The following is a 25,000-nucleotide window of genomic DNA, read 5'->3' as shown; positions in this document are numbered from 1 at the left end:
TGGCCACAGCTCTTTGGTCTGGATCCACATGCAGACAAGTCAAGAGAGTGAAGCTAACTTGTCAGTCTGCAGCCCACAAAGCACAAGGATGATGATATACTCATCACCCATCGGGCTGGGGAGCTTCAGTAGCAAACACACACCTCAGCTTCTCCAGGACCCATCCAGCACATGAAATGAATACATGTGACCCCTCTGAGTCTCTCTCTGGCACCCAGTTTCCCAAGGTGACCTTAGGGAAGGAGCCATAGAAGAGAAGGAATGGAGAGTCTGTGTGTACATAACCAACAGTAAGATGGTCAGCCGATCTCAGTGCCATCCGTTTCTCCTACTGCGTGGTAAGACTCGACGCCAGCAGGTGTATCTATGCCTAATATTCTCCTGACCAGTTGCTGCCATGGCCATACTTATTTAAGGATTATCCTGGGTGTATCTGTGAGAGTTTCTGGAGAGTTCACTTGGACTCTTTAGATTTAGGAGATGGCTCTCCCGTGTGTGTTTGGGGGGGGGGCACTCCTCCAATCTGGTGAAGGAAGCTGAGAATTTACTCTCTCTGCCTGACTGTCTCTGGGCTAGACTGTCTCTCTGTCTCCGGCAGTTGAGTCAGATTCAGATGGGCGTGTACAGTATTGGCTCTCCCGGGTCTCTGGAATACCAACTGCAGATCTTGGGACACCTCAGACTCTGCAGTGACATAAGCCAATTTCCTATCGGTTACATATGGCATTGTATCCCTTAAAGATGGAGATGCATTATGACAGATAACATCACCAGTCAGCTTCACCTCCATGACAATGTCACATGGCAGAGTGAGCTTACACAGGCCCAGATGGCAAGAGGCCTGTCCCTTGATTGGTTCTCCATGAGATCAAGAGACATGGGGACCACAGGATATAGAGAATATAGAGAATAGCTGTCTGAAATGGCTGTGGCTCAGTATGCATGAGTCCCCAAGTTCAAGCCCCACTACTGGAGGAAAAGAAACCCAATGGCAGTCCTTTAGAGTTCTGACCATGACTCCATGTGCTACTGGTGGCACTGAAGTGGGTCTGTTTATACTTCCATTGCCGTAAAAACAAAACACGTGCTCCGTGTTGCAATTTCACTAGGTGAGAGGAATATTCAGCTCCACTATACTTTTCTTTCCTTAGGCAGAGTGGCGCGCTGTATAGCCCGTGCTGGCCCTGAACTCATGACACTGCCTCAGCCCTTCCACTAGAAAGCTAGTGTGTGATGTAGACCGTACACGTGATCTGTGTCCCCTGAGATCTCTGATTCATGCTTCCTTTTGGCTGTGCTGACTGAATCTGAATCCAAATCACAGCCCTTGAGCAATAGAAGGGAGATTGTCCAGACGTGGGTGATCGGGTCACCAAAGTCCCAACCAGCCCGGGCTAGCATCCCCCAGAGCAGAAATGCCATGGGCCCCCTCCTCCAGCTCGGGTGGCAGGGATGCTGCCTTAACCGGAGCCAGACTGGGTGGGGGAGATTCTCTGGGAGCTGAGTGATGCTAGGGACTCCAAGGGTCCTAAAGGCACCTCCCATCATACCCCCACTCCAATATGTTGGAATCTGGGGTGGGGAGAGCCACAGAAATGTCCTAGCTACCTGCAGGCTCTCCTCAGCACCCAGATGTTCAGAGCCGTCTGAATGCTGCTTCTACTCAGTGCCTCTCTAATAAACAGGTGTTGGGAGAAGAAGAGCAGTAATTAAGTTAATGCAGTGGAGAAAGAAAGGAAAATGGTTTTTATCAGTCGATGTCACACGATCAAGACTTCTAATAAAGATGGAGTGGGATAGAAAAATACAGAGAATGGTCTCTCCTATAGCCAAGCCAATTAAAGCGTATTCATTACACACTGGATTTTTAAATGCTCTCGTATGCGTCCCTTACAGGAAGACTTTAAGAGATGGCAGTTGAAAGTGCACTCTCTCCTTTTCATGGCTGTCTGTCCTCCAGCCATGCCATTTAGAAGCATGGACACCCAAGGGGCAAAGTGGAGGGCAATTCACCCCCAGCTCAACCACTTGAGCCCCACATGAAATCATGTATTAACAAAATACCTGGGTTTTGATTTTCTTTCAATTATGTGTGTCATGTACACTTGCGCATTGCGGTGATGGGTGTTTACCTCGTGTAACACTCTCTGTTCTATTCAGACACACAAGTGTAAGTGCTTTTCCACTTCTTTGTTCTTAGATAAAAAGAAAATTGATCTTTATCTGGTTTCCATTCTGCTTTTTCAAACCCAGCAAATGCTGCTTTCCGGGGGCAGGCTAGTGAAAAATGTGATGTTTCCATGGCTTCTTTCATTTTCTCCCTATGGAGGAAGTTTCTGGAAGGCTGCTGCCACCGGCCCTATCTTGCTTCTCTCTGTGTCCCAAACTTTAGAAGTTGGGGGGAAAGAAACAAAAGTGTCTCGAAGTTTACAACCCTAAGGAAGCAGCATCTGTCTCCCTGCTGTGGTAGCTCAGCAGTCCTGCAGAAGTCTCCCTCACCTGGCAATAGGGTGGGTGTGGACCCTGGAAGCCACTCTCATCTCCGTGTGGACAGGCACCGGGAGCCTTTCCTGACCCTTGACGCAAGCTGCACCCTCAATCCACAGGAAGCCACTTCTCCCCAGCAAACCAGCCCAGGGTGGTACATTCAAGTGAGCTAAAATCAGTCACAGGATACCCCTGGTCTAGTGTCCACTCCCCCATGCACAGCCCAGCACACTTCTTTCGTGTCCTGAAAAATCTCAATGCCCTAGAACTACCACCACCATTTAAGTGCTGTCCTCCAACCTGGGGAGGAAGACAGACATGCGGATGTTAATATAAGCTGAGAAAGCAAGGTGTCTGCTCCGATTCACTGGGAGCCTGGCTACTTTCCCCAATGCATCACTACTTTGCTCATTTGGTAATTTTACTTCTGAGAGCCACGCTCTGCTACCCTCCTTGAGACACAGCTGGACAGACAGACAGAAACCTCTGCTCTCATGGGACTCACACTATAGTCAAGGAGAGAGACAATTACTAAATGCAAATGCTTGAGTATGCCAGATGGGGTGTGAGCTGTGGAGAGAAGTGAGCAGGGAACCAACCCAAGGGAAGTTGAGCAAGAAGCAAGAGATGAGGAGATGGAGCTCAGAGGTTCCCTCTCCTCTTAGGGAAGGCTAGTCCCCAGGAATGTAGTGCTTGAAGCCATGCGGTGGTGTCTGATGGATTATCGTGTCTCCTAGACAAGGGATGGCATTCCCTATTGACTTAGCCCTCCCATGCCATCTTATACAGAACATAACAAGAAAAGAACCACTTCCATACTCCAGCATTCTCACACACAGATTCAGTGTGTCCCTGTAACTGGGGGGGGGGGTTGGCTCAGCCAGTAATGGCACTTGCTGCTAAGTCTGAGGATCAGAGTTCAATCCCTGGGAACCACGTGGCAGGAGAGAACACAGTTCCAGCAGTTGTCTGTCCTCTGACTTCCTTCCACACGCATGTGTATGCTGTGGTGTGCAAGTGCACACGCACACACAATCGCTAAGTGAGTGCAGGAAAAATAACTTCAGTGCCCACCCATCCTGCCAATGTGTGCGGAACTTTTTCAGTAACTGGGTTATAGAAATAACAATGATAAAATGGGACACATGATGGCCCTCACAAGTCTGAGGTTCTGCTTGGTGGGAAACGATATCCACTGTAAGGAACAATGGAGCACAAGTTCCGGTCATGCCAAAAATCAAGCAGGGGCTGTGAAGCATCTTCCATAGGGAGAGCGAGAGGTAGTCCCATAGTTGAGCCAAGGCCCTGCCGATGAGGTGGAGGCAGTGGCTGTGAGAAGGTCCAACAGCAGGGACAGGCATTGTGCATGGCAGGGATAGGGAGAAGACAAAGGATGCTTGGTGCGGAGGACAGAGTCAGGCATGCAGCAGGTTGGACTGCAGCAAAGGTTTTTGGGAGGTCAGTGGGACTCACTGCACAGTCCCAAAGCATCCCTCTGTTACAGTTTAGATGTGCATGTCCCACACAGCCTCAGGTATTTGAACACTTGGTCCCCAGCTGACGGCGCTGTTCTGGAAGGTTGCAGAACCTTTGGGACATAGGGCTTAGCTGGCTCACGTGGGAGTGGACCTGCTTCTGGCTCAAGCTCTCTGCTTCCTGACGGTTGAGGTGGGGGTGGGGGGCAAACTCTCCCTCCTGCCACAGACGGAGCTGTCTGCTATTGTGATTTCCCTTCCAGGAGGTGCTGCCTCCTTTGAACCAGGAGACAAATCAAGTCTCCGCTCCTTTATATTTATTCTACTTTGGCAATGAGATAAGTAACTGGCGTGCGACCTTCGGTGACTCCCCAGAGACTTGTTCCAAGGCTGGTGGGGCTGTGACTATGCTCACCACACCCAGGCTACTGGCGAGGAGGCAGTCACCCACCTCCAGGGTTCCTTGAGGTGTCAGATTTGGGGGCACCACATAAGAAACCAGTTGGGGGGGCGATACGCTCCTCATTTTTTGATACACACAAGACTCGTTGTTTCTGCCCATCCATGAGCAGAGTTATTGATTCTGTGGGAAATAGAACACAATTATTTTTGAAAATAGATGGCATATTTGTCTATCTTCTGCAGCAGCTCATACTCCAATAGATAAAGTGTCAGGAGAAAAATCAAAGAAAATGGAGGTGTCCATGACTCAGATAGATTTTTTTTTATATATATTGGCAATACACAAGCAACTAGCAGAAAGGCTAAAAGGAACGGTTGCTGAGGAACAAGGCAGAGATCTAAAAGAGTGGCCTCGCTGCAAGAAACCAGTGATGTCCACAAGAGGAATGGCCAGAGCGGCCCCACAGCCTTCTTCTGTCTGCCTGAGAACACCTCTAGGTTTCTCCTGAGGCAACACCGTGGGGAAGTAACTAGCACCCACATCAACAGGACGACTCTACCTGTTCAGCCCCAAGGCTGGGCCAGGGGCCAGTCTGTCTTGTCATTTGGGGACTCTTCTCAGAGTGGTTGGTCTGTTGGCTTTTATTTTGCCACTGACCTAAAAGCAATGGTGCCATCTAACTATGAGCTAAACCCACCATCCAGAATAAAGCTGCCTTTCTTTAAACTGCTTGAAAACCACAACGGAAAGCCCGAGTGCCACGCGGAGCCTGTGATGCACATGGTGGAGGACTTGGGGCTTTGTCTCTAACTGGTCCCCCTGCCACTCGGACACACCTAGACCTCTCTCACCTGTGTGTATCCTCAGGTGGACTTTAAGGTGATGGGAAGTCCGGAAAGTCTTCCCACAGTACGGGCAGTCCTTCATGGCCGAGCCCAGGTTCCTGTCTCGAAGCAGCGCCTGCTGCTGGACGCCACTGGCGGCTCTCCCGGCCTCCTCGCCGATGTCTGCAGCGGATGAGAAATATTCTCACATCACTTCAGCACATGTCAGAAGTTGTTCTCACCAAAAGTGCTAACACCACACAAAGTTAAACATGTCAATACTACACCTGTCTATTTCATTCTTTGAATCTGACAGAATGCTGACAATTCATGTATTTTCTTGTTATTCTCTTAAATTATTTCATCTTTCCTATCATCATTTTAAGCAGCATATGGTACCTTTATATTGAACTGAATTAAACAAGAGAAGAAACAGCTGTGTCAGCAGCTGGTTTGATTTCTTCTTTTTGCTTAGTTCCTGTTAACTATTTTTTTTTCTAAAAGTTTAAAAATATGGGCATTGGTAGAATTTGATTAATCTGTAATATAGGCTAGCTAGAAAGTTCACTTTAGGATCAAGATCACATTTGCAGTTTAGCCCAGTCACAAACAGGGCCGGGAAGTGTCTCAGCTGACTCCCTGAGGAGTCAGACACCCAGCTATTTTGGGACAGGAAAGAAAATTATCCCAAACCGATGGCTGCTTCCTTGTACAGTTGTATCCATCCCTGACTGGTGGAGCTGCATGAGAGGAAGAAGAAAACGATGGGAATGCAGTTCCACAATTAGCCCATGATAAACACACAGTGACACATTCAAAGTCATGTGCGGAAACTCAGCCTCCCAACTCCCATAAACTCTGAGCACTGCATTTAAATCTCCATGCTGTGACTTGAGAAGTCCCTCCGTAAAGTATCAATACAAATTTTCCATCTTGCTGTTATTTGTTATGTAGCCCAAACCATTAGAAAGTAGAATAAAATTTACATACACTGCCTTTTGCACAGAAATGATAGGACATAATAGTAAATAAAACTGGAAACATCTAGTGTTTCGGGGTGTGTTATTGCAATAATACCCATACCTAGGACCTGACATCTGGGGCTGGCCATGAGCATCTGTGCCTTTGAGGGAGGGAGGCAAGGGAACCCTATCTAGATTCATTTCTCCCCAAAATCTCTGGCCTCCCCTCACTGAGGAGAGGCTTCCTTAGCCTCTCTCACTAAGACCCTGAGGCTGGAAGGGTCCCAGCCATGGTTTCCAGTCTGCCCTCCAGGCTTTGTGGTAAATCCCACTATGAGAACAAGGGAACCTTCTGAGATAATGAGCAGATCTGTAAGTTCTGCTGAGCTGAGAATAAATAAGATTTGTACCTTCCAAGCGATGGAAAATGCAAATTGCTTTTATTCTGCAACATCCATTGCTGGTGTTCTCTGCTAATGGCCGAAAGGGACAGACTTATAGACCATGAATGAGATGAAGGCAAACACACTTAATTCTTATTTGGATGTTGGCTCCCGGCAACTGTGCAAGCGCCCTGGCTCGGAACATCCTTCCTGCATTTGGACCATATGTGAGCAGATCACCACCCCAGAAAAGTACATTGAAGGGCCTCCTTCCAGCGCGATTCTCCCCAACTCTCCCTGTCACTGTTGGAAGACCCATTCGGAGTGTACAATTACTCAGAGGGTTTTTAACTCCTAAGGTTTACAAATGGGAGGATTAGGTTTATCCAGACCCAGAACTCTTACCCAAAGCCTGTCACCTCACACTGAGCACCAGATTTGTAGACATTCCAATAAACACCAGAAGCCCCCAAAGACAACTGATGGGTAAGGATGAAAGGTCAGATAGTGTGGCCAAGCTGAATCACACAGGCCCCACACACTGTCTCCCTGAGGGTCATTCATGAACTGCAGGCTGACTCTCCCCAGGGCTCTCCTTTTGCTATGATGGGGAGGGAGCCTGTATGCTAGGTAACCACACCTCTAACTCTTGATTTCATTTTGTTTGAGACTTATGTTTAATCTTTAACAATATGTATGTGTGTGCCTGTATGGAGGCCTCTGCACATGAAAATCAGAAGAGGTCAAGTGATGCCCTGGATCTGGAGTTACAGATAACTGCGGGCTGCCTGCCATGGGTACTGGGAACCAAACTCAGGTCCTCTGTAAGAGCAGCATGTGCTTTTAACTACCAAGCCATCCCTCCAAACCCATGTTTTATTTCCTTCCTTCCTTCCTTCCTCCCTCTCTGCCTTCCTCCCTCCCTCCCTCCCTCTTTCTTCTTTTGAGACAGAATCTCACCATGTATCTCAGTCTAGCCTTGAACTCACAACCTTCCTGCCTCGGAGGACAGGACTGAACCACTGCATGCCGTCTCCCTGTACTTGTCCCTGCACACCCACCTTCTTCCGTGCATAACATCTGCCCATCTCAATCACCACACTTACTTTTCCTGGGGTCTTTGAGTCAGTTTAAGAAATGATGAGCAGATTAGAACTCTGCCAAGTACCACCCGGAGACAAGTCAAGCCATCCCAAGGGCCCTGACTTAGGTTTGGAGGCCAGCGGCCACCTTTTTAAGTTACAGGCAGGACTTGAATGCCAGGTAGGTTCAAGCCTCTGAAAGCAAATGCCTTCAAGCTCTCTTTCCCACAATCCACCCCAGCAGCCTTTTCCAGCAAGGTGCCGGTGTGCAAGAACAACACAGCAGTTGTGGAATGGAAGTGTGAGGAAGGGCCTGTCTCTGCTGCAGCTTTGGTGAGGACTTGCTCAGACTATTCTAGATAAATATGGGGAGAGGTGACACCCCACTCTGGAAGGCTTTACAGAAGTTGTGATGACCTATGCCTGGCTAGATGTCACTCTAAGTGATGGCCCGTATCTGTTTCCCTTTTATCTTTCTATCGTGGATATGTGTGGTCCAATAAAAGGAATAAATTTGTAAGATAAACAGCTTTCTTTGCAGATTTAAGAGTTTAATTTTCACTTTACGCAGAAAGAGTTTTCTCCGGGAGGGCCAGCAGGCCTATGGCGTTTACTCTTAAACTAATCCTTCTGGAAAAACAAACTCTGGGCCACAATGAAGGGGAATAGTGGGTGGTCCCAGGAAGTGTCCACAGAGGCAGGAAGCCAAGCGCAAGGAAGTCTGGGAACAATTCTGCAGTCTCTGCCCAATACACATACATGGGGCTTTGTGGATGAATCCTATCCAAACCGGTCCTGGGATGGGTGCTAGGTAGCATGTACACACGAAGCTTCACACAACCCCAGGGACCACAAGCTTTGGAAGACATATGGCTCCTGATGCTCACTTTGCACAGAGAATAGAGGAGCTCACAGCGTCCCTCTGCCACGCTGCTAGGCCACATCCAGCCACCGCTCCTGCATGAAGGGCAGTCATGGTGTGGCTGCAGATCCTGAAAGCTGTCATTAGAAAGGTGTGATAAAATTGTCTCCATGATCATTTGTCAAGTGGTTAGTGAGTTATCAAATGGGCCAAAAAATTTAAGAGATTTTTTAAAACTTACATTTGTGTATTTTGTAGTGTGTGGGGGCCCACATGTCTGTAACAGAGTGCAACATGCATGAATTAGCCTCTCCCTTCTACCTTGTGGGCCCTGAGTATCAAACCGAGGCTGCCAGGTTCTGCAGCTGGCGCCTTAACACCATAAACATCCCAGTGCCCCTCAACCTTTATTTCCTTCTCCTTCAACTTTTCCCTACTATAAAACACTTTCTCCAAGTGATCAAGGGAATAGGTTTGAATTTGCCATTCTGACTCTCTGTGATCCTCTGGCAAGCCCTGCCCACCCCCTGACATGACAGCATACCCCTGTCCAGCATGCATTCTGATGTCATGTGACCAAGAAACTGGCCCTGTGAACTCCATATCATTTCTCAATGCTTCTGAATAAAACAGGACCATATTTTCCAAAGCAATGCCTTATACAGGTGTTGCAAATAACATTCCTGAGAGGCACGGGCCATGCTTGCCACTGCCTCAGAATTTCAGACACAGGTATGCAAAGCCTCTCCTAGAAGCTGGACGTTGCTTACTGGTTAACACAAGGAGAGAGACCATGTCACGTCAAGTTGTGTTTCAGTAATATGTTATTTGGGGAAAGCCTTCAAGTAACAGAACTTCCTAATTGCATCTTCTCAGGGTCAGAAGCCATGTCTCCTGCTTTCCATTTGCTTGTTCTAAGCCTAGGGTGGTTGGGTGAAGTCAGCCACGGAGGAACACAGAAGATGCTCTTGAACATAGATAGCACAGGCCACCTTGCCATCCTTGCAAACAGAACCCTACCTGTAGTACTAAAGATTCAAGGCTAATAGGCAGGGTTGTCTGAAATCAGCCCTGAGGCTGGCTATCTGGTTGTATAACAGACATTTTTTTTTTAAAATTCACAGGCACCTTGTGCATGACACTCTAAACCTCATTCATAAATAATATGTTTGGAACTTAGGTTTTTGACACAAAATGATTTTATATGTTAAGGGTGAATTTTCCCATAGGCTATCCTACACTTCCCTGGACAGCTCTTAGAAGATGAGTTGGGAATTGGGTCTTTTTGTTCTGTATGGCTGGCTGTCCCTAGGCAAGTCCCTCACTCCTCTCTTGCCTTGGCCCCTTCCTCTTGGGGTGGAGGGAATGAAGAGGACCAGACCACCCAGGTCTTTCAACTCTGTCTCCCCGAGGTGCTGTGATGCTGGAGCTGTCTCTGCCTCAATTCACCCACCCTGGCCTCACCCTAGAACAAAGTAAGATACTAGGGGGAACATCTCATCTCAAAGGTATGGGAAGAAGAAACTGTGTAAAGGACAACATGTACTTCCTTCTGATGTACTGTACTTTGTGGACTACATTTCCCAACCCCTTTGCTAGGTAGACACCCTGTGACTGGTTCTAGTCAATGAAGGAAGAAGAAACATCGGGGCAGGACTGTGCCAAGCACCCTAACCCCTCCTCTGCCTCGGCACCTTGCTATGCAAGAGTTGAAATGGTAGAATCACAATGCAGGACACCTGGCTGGCCTGGTAGGGATGGGAAATAAACTTTGGTAACATTAAGACACAGAGGTGGCCAAGAATTGACTACGGCTACATCTTGGAAGCAAGGGAGGAAAGAGTGTAAGACTAGGAAGTTGGATGTGAGATTGTGTCTTCTTAGGTATGACAGGGAAGTCACTCCCATGAGATCTCAACAGTGTGTCTGCCTAAACAAGAGCTGAATGATGATACTGCTTATTGGCATTCCAACATGGATAGGGGAAATTTCATGAAGGTCTAGTCCTAGATGAAAAGACACACACAATTAAGGAGTGCAGAGACAGGGAGGATTAGTTTTTCCCAGGCATGAGCCCCCCCCCCAATGGTTATCCAGTACCAAGCAATCAGTCCTAAAAACAACCACATATAAACAGCACATGCACACATACAGCAATAATAGTTAAAGAGACTGAACAAATTTCAGAGGGAGCAGAATGGGGGTGGGTGGGGCATGGGAACCAGATGGAGGGGAAAGAGGGAGGGTTAGGAAAATGGTGTAATTGCATTTTAATTAAATATAAAAAATAATAAAACAAACAAAAAAGCCCAGAGAATTGGCCAAAGTCTTCTGGGTTTATACCAACTTTTGAAATAGTCCTATACATCAAAGGATGGGGGAGGGATTGTTGATATGTGCGTGTATCATCAGTAAATACCAGGCAGCCTGACCCTTTATACATCTCAGAATGCATTTTAAAAAGATTGCTTTAAAATGCATAGTGATGGTGATGGTGTAGGCGATGATGATGGCAATGAAGTCCTCACAGTGAGTATAATTTCCCCAGCAAGTGTGGGAGGGGAACAGGGCTCCCTGTGTACACGAGCATATACTACTTTATTTTACAACACACCATAGTACCATAAGTACTACAGACTGGTGTACAGTAGCTACATTCCCAGAGATGACCTGTCAGCTAACCCTGAAAGTCTAAAGGTGCAAAGAGATCTCAAAAACACAACACAACTCTCATTATTAATGAAGGCAGAAGAAACTATGTTGAGACCAAGAGGTCCCTGAGACATCACAGCCTTCTTAATGACTTTGGCCATATCTACCAAGGTTTTCAGATATTTTCTGGGGCAAAAAGCAACACCTTAGAGGAAGCCCAAAGGAATGCAGAGTTCCCTCTCAAAACTTACCACCTCTCTTTATGCTGAAAGCTTTGGAGTCAACAAGAGGCAAAAAAAAAAAAAAGCAATGATCATGTGGGCTGGAGAGATGGTTCAGCTGTTAAGAGCACTTACTGCTCTTAGAGAGGACCTGAGTTCAGTTCCCAGCACCCATAGCAAGTAGCTCATGCCCAGCTCTAGGGGATCTAATCCCCTCTTCAGGCCTCCACAACAACATACACAGTATACATTCACAAAAACATACATATGAATAAAACAAAACCTAAAATGAATAAATATTAAGCAATGATCGTGGTAGTAAAGATTCTGAGTAAGGAGAGTGAGTCTTCTATTTCTGAAAAGCAAATAAAAATTAACTATGCACACAAGTGGTAACATGATGATAAGTGAGCTCCTGAAAGAACTCTCGTGATGGGCCAGCATTAGCTAGCTCGCTGTCTCTATTGTTTTATTAAAGCTTGCTGATGTCCACATATAGGCACGATCAACAGGTAAGCATTAATATGGATGGGCAAGAACAAGTGTTTAAATAAAAAGTTGGTTGGTTTTTTGTTTTGTTTTCGTTTTTGTTTGTTTTTTTGCCAATAGCCAGCTTCCTACTCAGTTATTGGGTCTGGTGCACCAGGTAGGCCCCAGAGCGCATAAGGAGAGGAGGAGAAGGATAAGGTGACTTCACCGTTCACCTTCAACCTAAACTCAAAACAGCGTAGCTCAATTTGATGCTGGAATCGCAAAAATGAGTCATTAAAAGACTAAACATTTTTTTTTCTTTAAACAAAACATCAGATACTAGGATTTCAAATCACTTCTCTAATGCAACATTTTGATGAATTCAGTGAAAATGAATGAGCAACACCCAGATTAAATCTCCCTTAAGACACACTTGAGCTTTAGGTCAAACACTGGGGGCCAGACATGTTTCTGGTTTTACCTAGCCCACAGTCCTTTCTTAATGGTCAGAGAGGGAGTCTGAGAGACTTGCCTGCCACCTGCTGTGACTGGGCCACCCGTGGGGTCTCTTCCTTTCTTATCTGCAGATGCTGCTATTAATAATACCCCTGGTAATCCGTGGGCTGCCGGCTCCTGCTGTGGTTCTGAAGGCTTCCCACAGGCTGTGGGCAGTGTATTAGTTACTTTGATGTCTGTGACCAAAGTACCCGACAGAAGCAACTGAAGGGACAAAAGTTGCTTGCCTCTTGGCTCCTGGTTTCTGAGAGTCTCAGTACATCATGGCAGGGATATGTTGTGGTTCTAACTGGTGGGAATGTGTTGTGTGGAGGCTCCTCACATCACTACCGGCCTGAACAGGAGGGGGGGGAGGGGACAAGACTATAGCCTTCTGAGACCCACTTTTCTGGTGACCTACTTCCGGTAGCCAGGCCCTGCCTCCCAAAATAGTGTCAGCAGATTGTGAACAAGAATTCAAGGTATGAGTGTATGGGGCATCCCGGATTCAAACTGTAATTAGTGGGCACTCTTAGTCTCTAGATTGGGAACTGTGATTGTGGCTGTAGCAGGCAGTTTCAAGGGTCAGTTTACCCGAGACAACACATTTATTAGATGTGAGGTGTCCTTTGGGCTCTGCACACCCACTGTGGAAGTTTGAATGTAATTGCCTATCCCCCCCCCATAATCTCACAGGGAGTGGCATTATTAGGAGATGTGGCAACGTCAAAGTAGATAAGTCATTGTTGGAGGAAGTGCGTCACTGTGGGGTGGGCTTTGAGGTTTCCTATGCTCGGGATACCGCCCAGTGTCTCAGTCAACTTCCTGTTGCCTACAAGATGTAGGCCACTCAGCTATTCACTCAGAACCAATCCTGCCTGCATGGTGCCATAGTCCCCATCATGATGATAATGGGCCGAACCTCTGAAACCATAAGTAAGCCCCCTCAATGAAATGTTTTCCTTCTAAGGGTCACCATGGTCATGGTGTCTTTTCACAGCAACAGAAAACCCAAACTAAGACAGAAGTGGACTGGGGTATTGTTGTGAAAGGCCTGACTGTGTTTTTGTTTGGAGGAATTTGGACTTCCGGGTTAGGAAAGCAGTGGAATGCATTAAGCGCTGCTTCATGGGCCATACTAGTAGCTTCCATCTCCCAAGAAAGCCTCTGCTTCATACAGGGGAGGAGGCAGCTACTGCAGCTTGCCGTTCTTTCTAGTCACCTCCAATCATCTCCAAACCTCTGCCCAAGTCCTGCCACCCCTGCTGGAGCCTCATTCCTCCCCACCATTCTCCTGTCCATCACTCCTGCTGCCTGCTCTTCCTGAAGCCCCCGTCCCAGAATTCAGACCATGTCACCTCCAAGGACAGCCTCCTCTGATCAGGCTGTGGAAGAAGTCTCTGTCTTCCCCCACTCTTTGGTCCCGCCCTTCAGAACCCAGTTCACTTCTGAAGTAGAGGACAAGTTACCTGGTATCAAAGTGCTTACTGCCCATTCCTTCCCTCCAACAGGCTGGGGACAGAGGCAAACTGCCATCATTCAACACTTGTTACAAGCTGAGTCTCAACCATGTGTCAGCAAATTACTTTTAGGAAAGAATCGCACACGCCTTTCCCAGCTACGCAGAGGCTGAGGTGGACAATCACGATGTCAAAACCAGTATGGTACAGGTTGGAAAGAGCCTGCCTCAAACTATAAAACACAAAGAGAACTAAGGATGTAGTTGCATGGTCGAACACTGATCTAGGAAGTTCAGGAGGTAAGAAAATTGGAATTCAAATACTAAGACTAGCACTCCCGAGAAGGAAGCTGCTTTGGGAAGCCTGGTGGGAAATGGTTTGGGGCATCACAAAACACAGAGATTCTTAATGTCATTTATGATCTGATCGCTATTATCATTGTTTGAAAATATTCATGACACTTTTCTTTTTTATAATTTGAGAACTATCTGAGAAGAAGTGGAGGAGGAGAAGATGGAAAGAAGTTAGGAAGAAAAGAAGGGAGGGAGGGGGAGGAAGGAAGGAAAGAAGGAAGGAAGAACTACAGAAAGCTCTACTTTCAGCACACCGTAAATTCCCCAAAGATTTCTATATAATTTATTTTCCTAAGAGGGGGAAAAAAACCACGGCTTTTAAGATCCTCTTAAGATAATTTACAGCCTCTTCTCCTTGGGTGGGGTAGAGAGCAGGTTGGAGCCCTCACTGGAGGAATTCTTTACCGAGGCAGCTGTAGACGAGCTGGACCCATCTTTTCTAAAGACTATTTGGTCAGTCGCCATAACTTGTGGAGCTGAGTCTCCTCCTGGGGATTGCACCTACTGAAAGGAGGAAGGGCTGACTCGGAGAAGATGCCTCCCCTGGAGACGTGTCATGCCATATTCTTTCTTAAACAAAGAAGACATCGTAAGCACCTTGCAATATCTTTCATTTAATAGTTGGCAGAAGGCGAGTCCCTGGTGAATGCTGGCCTGTGTCTTTCTCTTTAACCAGCTGAGTGATCCAAGCTTTTAATATAGCCGTTCCAATTATTGTAAAAGTCATCTGGTACCTTATAACCACAAATATTGACAGTTTATTGCACAACACATTCCTGACATTTGAAGGTCACACCATACATAATACATAGTCTTTTATAAAAGTGTCTGGAACAAAGAGATACATGATAAGCAATTACCTCTCCCAGCTTGTATGTATGTACTGTTCAGGGCTGACTCGAGGTTGCACGAGAGGCACACGCACCATTTTAAATAATCTATTAAGGCAGCACAGAGGCAGTCGTGATGGATAATTATGAAATGGCTCGTGTACACGCCTTGGTTGGATTGGCTGCCAGGGCACACGATCTGGACAGTTCTCCTCTGCTGTGCTCAGATCACAACGCCACTTTGGGGCACAGAGCCCTGCCCCACTTCACAATTGGATTTTTTCCCCAAGGCCATTAAGCATAAAAGGCTCACAGTATGTCCTTATATTTTTGTACTGGCTTACATGTAATTGAAAGGGATTTAAAAACAACAACAAAACCCCTAACAACAAAACCCACCAGGCCCTAGCCCCACACAGCCAGGGGTGATGACCTGAGTTCTGCTTATGCAAACTACGTGGCCCTTTCCCCAGGACTATCATCACAGAGACGGTGGCACCCAGATTCTGATTTCAGTGCTGTACAGGGGCATGCAGCTGTAAGGCTTGCGTGAACATGAATATGAGAAGGGAGTTTCCAAAACCTTGACACATAACTATAATCCCAGCACTTGGGAGGCGGAGGTCAGAGGTGAATCACAAGTCACAGGCATGCCTGGGTTACGTAGCTCCTGCCAAACAAAAGCAAACAAGAAAAAACTAAACAAACAAATAAACAAAACAACCCCCGACATTGGGTTATACTGAGGCTCCCCTGGAATACTCTGGGAGCACAGGTAAGGGAGGGGCTGGTTTTGTTGCCCCATTCACTAGGGGCTTCTCTGTTTTGTTCCCACGTGTAACTTCCATAGCTATATTGGATGGACAGGTTCACAACATGGGCTGAACAGAGAATTGTACAATACGAAAGGTCTCAGGAGAAAAACCAAGTGCCAGTCGGGTCTAGTGGCAGATGCCTGCAATCCCAGCCCCTCAAGACAGGCTGACGAAGACAGGCTAAGGCCAGCCTGGACTGCTTAGAGAATTGAAGGCCAGCCTAGCCACACAGCAAGTGCCTTTCTCAAAGAAGCCGAGACCCAAAACATCAGAAAAACCAAGTCCTACCCATTCTTAGCTGTGTGATCCTAAGCATATCAGTTAGCCTACGGTTCCATTTTGTTGTTGCTATTTTAAATAATCAATTTATTTTTGTCTTATGTGCATTGCTGTTTTTCCTGTATGTATGTCTGTGTGAGGGTGTCAGATCCCCTGGAACCAGAGTTACAGACAGTTGTGAGCTGCCATGTGGGTGCTGGGAATTGAACCCAGATACTCTGGAAGAACAGTCAGTGCTCTCAACCACTGAACCATCTCTGCAGCCTCAGGTTCCATGTTCTAATCTCATGATAATTCATAAACTAATTGCCTGTACAGGATAGGGGAGAGACACTCTCATCACAGAGCTTGGAAGGTGAGCCAAACACAGGGGCTCCTAACGGGAGGTGCTAGAAGGTTGAGCTACAGGCAGGAAGTTCCCAGAGGTGACCTGAGGTCTCTCCCCACTGCCCTGACTTGTTCATTGGGAGGGCACACATTCAAAGTCTAGAATTGGGATCAGTGCTCATTTCCCGAGCAGTCCAGGTTGGAACAGTTTCTGCATAGCTCTTAAAACCCCGGCAATTCTCCCAAGTTAACAGCGGAAAAACAATTCAGGCTGCAATTGAGCTTCGCATAGATGACAATCTTTAATCACAGATGAAGCGGCAGGTCATTAGAATCCACACCGAACTCCCTTCCAGACGATGCAAGCAAGGGGCTGGCATCTAGTATATAGATGTGTGTGTGTGTGTGTGTGTGTGTGTGTGTGTGTGTGTCTGTCTGTCTGTCTGTCTGTGTCTGTCTGTGTCTCTGTCTGTGTATTTAACATTGAATTATAATAATCAGCAGACCCTTGAAACATCAAAAGCCCCTCCAAGAGTAATTTCCTTTAGGCTTCTTCTGTAATCAATGTCCTAAATTTAAGATACAGGACCAAAATGATCTCTGTGAAGATGATGTGTTTATTAGTATTAATGGCAGGAAAGAAGCTTCCTTGGAAGAAGCCCATTTTTGCATTTGAAAAGCATTCCTGTCAGGATGTGTGTGTTTCTTTAAGAAGCTATTCTGTTTTAGAGGGTAGCGGTAAGACAGGGCACCACGTGACCAGGAGGTTGCTATGGTAAATATGCATTTTTTATTGAAGAGTAAACAGTGGCAGAAAACAAGTGTCAATTGGCAGCACTGAAGTTCCTGCCATCTTTGAGCTCCGTGGACCTCTAGCTCTCTTAATTTGAGAATCTTTATCAGAGAGACATCATCACTAGATCAAGATTTAAATTGTTTTGAATAAATGCCCATCTCCTTAATATTATGCAATGATAAATATTTTGTCTGGCACGTAAAAATTAGAAATAAATAGCAACAACAACAAATCTATCCAGGGTGTTGGCAGAAATCTTCTCTCGCATGGTGAGGCCCTGGGTTCGAGCCTCAGCAAAGTGAAGGGGGTCTGTCCAGCCGTCAGTCTTGTGTAGCACATAGGTCTTACCCCAGCTCTGACTCAGGGCCCAGAGCCTGTCTGCCATCTTGGTACTTGCAGACACGTGGTGGACATGGCATGTGTCCTGTGAACGACCCCTGTGGGAAGGCTGAGTTCCAAGGCCACTCAGAAGGCAGGGCATCTCAGCCAAGATTCTTGCTGCACTGGCTTTAAAGCTTTCAAACTCTTCTCTCTTGCAACAAATGGCGGGAGGGTGAATTTATTTCTGGTAGTTCTTTGTTAAGTCTATTTATTGGGGGGGGTGGCATGTTCCAGGGCCTACATGTGGAATCCAGAGGACAGCTCTGTGGAGTCAATCTTTCCTTCCACCTTTGTGAGGGTTCCTGTGACTGAACTCCTGTCACCAGGCTTGTGTGGCAATCACCTTTTCCCACTGAGCCATATTGCTGGCCCTGTTTCTGGTAGTTCTTGACGATCTTGTTTTCCTCTGATATAGCCACACACCTGGCCTCCCTCCTTTAGAAATCAACCCATACCTACCCCTCCCTACTCACATTGGCTGACAGCTCCAGGACCACCCAGCATGAGTCCTTGACCAGTTTCTTAGGCCAGGTACAGAGTTCATACTTGGCTCTTCTGAAACCAGCTCTACTGCTAGCGAGTCAAAGTCTCACCCACACACACGGCACAGAGTGGCTGCCCACTCAATGCTGGCCTATGCCACACACGAGGGAGCTGGGACACGAATCAGTGGTCCTACTACCTCCAGGCATGGCATCCTTGGAAGTACTGTGGGTACGAAGGCCTGAATATCCTTTTTGTGGATACGAATAAATGAACCACACATCAGTGAATTATTAAAGACACATTTCTAGGCCTGCTTGTGGCAGTGGCAGGATACACCCTCCCTAGGTACAAGGGGCCGCCTGGCTCTCTCCCGACAGTGACATGCAGGAGCTTTTCTATCCGCCTGAAGGGGCTGAAGGGGCCTACTCAGAACTCAAGCAGCTGAACACACCGAGGCCCTTTTGAGTCTGTGAGGGATCATCTCACTCTGCCCCGTACTCACACTCTGTGACGTGAGCAAACCACCCCTTGGCTTGCGTAGCATTGGATGCTTGGGTGTTGGCGCTCACAGCAAAGGAACCTGCTTGCTCTCTGCAACCCTGCAAAGCCAGAGGCTCTGCCACAGCTGGCTCTGGGATCCATCCTGACACTGCTGCTTCTGAGCTGTTTGTAAATGCTTCCTAACTTTGCCCAGCCTCCAGTGCTGCCTATAAGATGGGAATCGAGGCACCTGCTTTGTAGTCCCGTGTGAGAGCCAAGTGAGATCATGAGAGGAAAGGCCATCTGGTAGATTCTCAACTTGCAGTCCCCTTTTTGCCACCTATAATGTCCAAAGCACAATGCAGACCAAGCCAGATAAAGCAACAGGTGATGGTCCATGGAATGGAGTCACACAGGAACGCACCAGCTGGCCGCCCCCTCCCTTCCCCCTTTGTAAAGTACAAGTGTGTTCGTGTCGCTGGGTGCCACCCAGGTCCCCATGGTAGGAAACTTAACATGTCTTCACATATTCCCATGTTCTCTGGCTCAGAACACACAGCTTCCTGGGGCATCTGCCCTGCAAATATTCTTCTGAGGTGAACAGGTGAGTGGGGGTGGAAAAAGAAAGATCTGCGTGGGTAGGGGACTGGGTGACAGAGCACAGGGAAGGAGACGACAGGCAGTGGCTGCTGTGGCTTCGCCATCCTAGGTCTCCCTTGTGCACCACATCCATTACATGGTGGCCAGTCTCAGGGTACCAGTCAAGGTAGATTTTATTTCTGCATTCCGGGAGCCCCCATCTAAGAAGGCAAGCCGGAGTCCTGTCCTGAAAAAGCACATCTCCATGAGGAGAAGCAAGCAGCTTAGACAGAAACAAACTGATTAGGAGCATCAGAGTTATCTGTGTGTGTGTGGGGGGGGGATGGGCAGCGACAAAAGGTTGTGGTGGGGCTTGAGGAAAGTAGCTTGGGTAACATCCCAGGGACTTTTCTCAATGATACCTGGAGAACCGTGAAGTGAGGTTTGCTCAGTCATCTAGAACTTTCTGAATGACAACCTGAACATTCTTTACTAAAATGCTTGGGACCAGCAGCATTTCAAATTTCCCACTGCTTTCATACACACACACACACACACACACACACACTGATAACAACAACAACAACAACAACAACAATAATAATAATAATAATAATAATAATAATAATTAGGATCTGAAATAGTGTTGCTCAGAGTGCATGACACTCCCTCACCAGCCTCCTGAATTCTGGGATTGCAGGCATGCACCACAACACCCAGCTAGAGTGTTCACATGTATGTAACGATGTAGTTTGTAGATGAGACAGAAGTCTCAACAGAAACTGATTGTGTTTTATATCTATCTTCCAGGTACCAGGCTAAAAGTAATATAAAATATTTTAAAATATTTAGTGTGTGTGTGTGTGTGTGTGTGTGTGTGTGTTCCTGTGTGTCAGAGAACAACTTTGGGAAGTTGGCTGTCTCCTTCCATTGGGTGGGTCCCAAACCTTAAACTCGGGTGGTCTGTCAGGACCACAAGCATCTTTACCTGCTCAGCCATCTTGCCAGCCATTACACTATTTTTAATGCACTGCTTTTATAGCATCCTGTCAGCTTCTGGAACACTTTAGAGTTTGGACTCTAGCTAAGGGTTACCTATGTGGCTGATAACCTGTGTGACAGGTCTCTTCCACTACCATGTCTGCTTTTTGCAGACTGGGAAGGATCCGTTGCACCCATGCATACATCTCTAAAACTAATGGGCCAGAAAAGATGCCCCCAAGTACTGACTGAGTGGCCGATGGGTACTGGTGAGCACAGGGTGGCCCTTCTACATCTAGGGGGGCTGCTTTCTCTTTTGAAGGGCTGAAGTCACCTGCATGGACCTGCCCTTCTTAATCCTGTGAGATCCAACCCTAAGTGTACATGGCCTGGTCTGGCCTTGCAGCAGCTCTCCCTAGCTATGAAGGTGACACAGGACACAGGGTGTCTGATCTCTCTGTCGTCCCAGATCCCACTCCTATGCCCTCGGCCTGTCTAGCCACTTCTGGGCTTGAACTCTCCTTCAGAAGGCTGGACTGCCTGAGCCCAGCCCCAAGGAAGTGGGGAGGAAGAGGAGATGGGAAAGAGGAAGAAGAGGAAAAATGGCGTGGGAAGTCTCACCTCCCCAGGCTGTCCATAACTCCTCCTACCACAGGGCCCTTCCTGGTCCATGCCTATCTCAGCCAGAGCCCAGCATCCACACAGACAGCTTCAATTATGTTCTGCTTTTGGAAGCCCCACCCCAGAGGCAGGTGGCCTGCTTTGGGCAAGCAGAACTTTAGTACATGATCGGCTGGGCGGGTGGTAGCTTCAGGCAAGCACATCAGGCAGTTCGTTCTGCCTTCATGCCTCTGCTGAATGTCTGGGCCTGAGGATAAAGTCTGTGCAGACATATGCTCTTGGGGGTGTCCGCATGAACCACCAGAGTGAGGACGGAAGCTCAGCTCTCCCATCTGTGTGATGCTGACGGGAAACCGGAACCCTTCAGGCTTCTCAGAGCTTCTCCCACCCTTCAGCCTGCCTCCCCCATCCCTGGCTCACCCCAATCAGGTAGCACCTAGTATGTACTCTCCAATGCCTCTTTGACCCTGGTACATTACGGGGGCACCTCTGGTCATTAGCAAGGGTCATGGCCCAGGGTAGCACTGAATGAATATTTACTGAATGGGGAACAATTTGGCAAATCTAGACACCTTTGCTCAGTAGGTACTGGTGGCGCCTTCTTTAATACGGAAAGAAGAAATCAGTTTCTCTGGTCCCTTCGGAAGCCCTTCTGGACTGACATTCAGAGCAGTGCCACACAGGCAGATAGTAGCTCCACTGGTCCCTGTGATGCTAATTCCTGCCCCGTAACCAAGAGAGACAACTAAACGTTGCAAGGTTATACAAAGCTCCTGCCCCTTATCCTCTGACTTCTCCTTAGGGGAAAATTGCACCAGAATACATTTCCTCATCTGTATGTTAAAGCACGGTTATAATCCACCTATCATGATTGCAATTTTGGGAATCAAAACGCAGATCCAAAACAGCAGTATGAGCTACATTGTAGCCACATACATTATAATAAATTAAGTCAAAGAAAGACTTCTGCATTAACGGCTGCTCCATTTCTTTAATACCCTGTAAGAATACTGAATCTTATCCTCCCAAGAACTCTGCTTTCCACCTGCTGCCCTGGCTGCTCCATCATTATTTCTCTCCGCCTACAAGAGGAAATGATGGAGCCTGCTGCCCAGGGACAGTGGGACCATACAGTTGAAACAGTGACTGTATATGGCCTTGTCCCGTGGGTTCAAAGCCATAGAGAGGCTGCCAGATATTCCTGGTCATGGTCCTGTAGAAGTTTCCAGAAAGAAGCAGGCAGAGGGGGCAGCATGTTCGTACCCATTACTTCTCTGTGACAACTCTGTGACATAAACAACTTGAGAGAAGAAGGCTTTTGTTTTTGTTTATGGCTTCGGGGGAAACACAGTTCTTTGTGGAGGGGAAGACTTGCTCTATGGCGGGCTGTGGGAGCTTGTAGTTCTCTGCCTGCTCACACCCTGGCAAATCAGGAAAGCAGCTTGGACCAGAGCCTTAAGTGGGTAGCCCCTTCAGGGCCTTCTTTCAGATCCTTATGCTCCCTGGGCCATAGTCCCAAAGTTTCCACAGCCTCCATAAAGTGTCTGACACATGAGCCGGAGAGGGCATTTCACATTCAGAATATAACAAGGCTGATTGAGGGTGGGTGCACTCGCAGCTCAGTGAGCCTGGACAGAGATGGAGGCTTGGCTGTGGCTTGGCTGTGTACTCCAATGACACAGCCCAAGTTCATTCCCACCCCAGGACTTCTGAATGCACCTCTATAATATATGGGAGGCAGGACTCCCATCAAATTGAAAAAGGCTTTTGCTCTGCGGGGTCTTCATGAGCTAAATGCTTACAACTTTGGAGCATTCCTACCCCGTGAGGTCAGGCTCACCAGCTTCTCCTGAGATCTCATCTCCCAAAGCCTAGCCCAAGGACGCAAGGAACAGGAGCTTCCAGGCTCTTCCCGCTGACCCCTTCCCCACACCCACTACCCGGCCACCCGCAGCCCACAGGCATCTGTCTGAATTCGCCTTCTCAGCTGAGCCGATGCCGGACGCCCTCTCCACCTCTAAAGCCAGCCATAATAACCTCAGTTGAGCAAACAAGGCAGAAGCCCATAGACTAATTCTCATAATTATGATGGGTTTATTATTTCAAAGTCAGCGATGATTGTGGGGTCAGGTACTCAGAGGAAGACGGGAAGAAACATCCTTTCAAGTAATAGCAGATCTCCCTTGATTCTGCTAGGGTACCAAATTGCATCCAGAGATGCTGAACCATGCACTCTGAACCTTAGTCAGATTTCAAAGAGGCCTGGGGAGGAAAGAGCATTGATCAGAGAGGAAGATGCTGCCCTCGGAGAGCCAGGAAGTCCAAGGACCGCATCCCAGGACTCGGTGGTGGGGCTGAGTGGAGTGGAAGGCAAAGCTTCCTCCCTGCTATGCTGGCCTGAAGGGCCCTCCTCACTCATGGCACCTTGCTTTCACCTGTCTGCTCCAGGCTGAGATTCCCTGACCATCTCCCCTTAGCCCTTCTGTGTAGTTCCTGTCACTGTGGCTGCCACAAAGCCTGACCTGGCCTCCCTGGTGCCCTCGGAACCATTTACTGAGCGTTTCTGCACACTGCTACAGTACTCTGGATTGCTCGCTAATTTTTATCACGTGGTTTGATTGCAGCCGACTTACCAAGAGGACCCCGTGGGTCTGCCTGTCTCATAATCACCGACAAAAGCCAAGCGAAAGGCTGGCCCACAGAGTCGCTCAATAAACACATGTTGGCTGACCTTTCCATTGTGAAAGACACCACTGTTATCTCCTCCAGGGCTCTCTTCAGAAAGCCTCTTCAAGGAGCAAGAAAGATCCAACCAAAACACTGAAAGCCTTCTGCCCCCAGCTTCTTGCCGGGTCCTGTACCCCAGTGTTGGCTTCAGCCACCCCCACTTCCTCTGACTCTTGAGCAGATTCATTCAGCTAGCAATGGGAATAAAGTATTTAGGACAGACTGGGTACTACCTACTCTGAGTTATGGCTCTCCTCTGGTGGAGGGGCTGTCCAGGAGCACCAGTGACCAGCAGAGGAGCATCTGAAATGTTCTAGAGTGACCTGTGAGATTTAGGGCATGGCCGACCTGCTGGTAAAACCAACTTTCCCTTCCTACCACTAGTGTTCTACAGACAAATTTCTGACCCTAATACTTTCAACTGGGTGCCTTTCTGAGAATTCTTTCGTTTGTTGGTTGGTTGGTTTGTTTGTTTAGCTACAAACATCTTACTTTGTGGCTCAGGTTGGCCTTGAACTCACAGCTCTTCTGCCTCAGCCCAGTGCTGGGGTTACATGCTTGCCCCACTGTGCTTGCCTTTCCCTGTGTGATTTGGATCCGTTGTCACAGCATCCCTGCAGAGTAGAAAGTACCACTAGCCCATTGCACAGATGAGAAAACTGAGTCCCGCAGGGGTTGAACAGCAAGTCAGGCGGAGCAAACTGAAGTAAAGATCTCCTGACCTTAAGGCTGAGGTCATCAGGGAAGGACTCAGCCCCGGAGAACACAAGTTAGAAATGACGGGCCATGAGCTCCTGTGTGAAAAGTGGAATGGCCTAGCTTCGAGGAGTGGGCTGGGTAGACCCTCTGGAATTCAGTCTTGGTACAGGAGAAAGACCATGTCCGCACAGAGGGATGCTGCCCGAGGAGGAAGAGTAAGGAGCAGAGTCTTGCCTACAGAGGGGATGTCCCTCTGCAGATGGGGACCCTGGGCCTCTGGGTTACTGGACACGCTCTCTTTTGTCACTTGTCTTTGCTCCCACACATCCATGCCATTTCTCACCCTCCTGGGAGCCTTTCATTACAAGGAAGCAAATCAGAGAGAGAGAGAGAGAGAGAGAGAGAGAGAGAGAGAGAGAGAGAGAGAGTGTGTGTGTGTGTGTGTGTGTGTGTGTGTGTGTGTGAGACAAGCCCAGCATTCCACCCTGGCCACATCTAGAGATTAAGGGAAGGTTGAGGGTGAAAACATGAGGTTTTATTTACTTACTTGTTTATTTTTTAAGAGCAAGACATAAATTGGATCACCTCTGCCTAACCACTCATGCTCGCTCGTGATGGCCAACTCAAAGGCTAGTAGGAGAGGCGTGTCTGAGGCCTGGCACTTCTCCTTGGGGAATCGCTTGGAAAACACAGCCATTTGGTGCAATCTGCTCAGCTTCAAAGGCAAAGCGAATCCTTTCAGGGGTCAAGGACCACTGTGAGGCAGGTAAAAACAATACTTCACTCACCCAGCCCTGCTGGGCCAGCACGCTGCTCTGCCATGTGGGAGGCCAATGGGCTCTTGAGTGTGGCACCAGACCCCTCATAAG

The 25,000-nt window shown here is 47.8% G+C and overlaps 1 protein-coding gene across 5 annotated transcripts in view; it reads right to left on the bottom strand.

The window, feature by feature from the left end:
- Znf536 (zinc finger protein 536) overlaps positions 1 to 25,000 on the bottom strand; it is a 442,803-nt gene that overhangs the window by 164,180 nt on the left and 253,623 nt on the right. For all 5 annotated transcript variants that reach the window (XM_051207054.1, XM_051207056.1, XM_051207055.1 and 2 more), the window contains one exon: positions 5,217 to 5,372. In XM_051207054.1, the coding sequence (XP_051063011.1) occupies positions 5,217 to 5,372 (156 nt within the window). The remainder of the gene's footprint in view (positions 1 to 5,216; positions 5,373 to 25,000) is intronic.

The sequence above is a fragment of the Phodopus roborovskii genome, unplaced genomic scaffold, assembly GCF_943737965.1.
Source record: "Phodopus roborovskii unplaced genomic scaffold, PHOROB, whole genome shotgun sequence".
Classification (NCBI taxonomy): Eukaryota; Metazoa; Chordata; class Mammalia; order Rodentia; family Cricetidae; genus Phodopus; species Phodopus roborovskii.
This window is presented reverse-complemented; position numbering and strand designations above follow the sequence as displayed.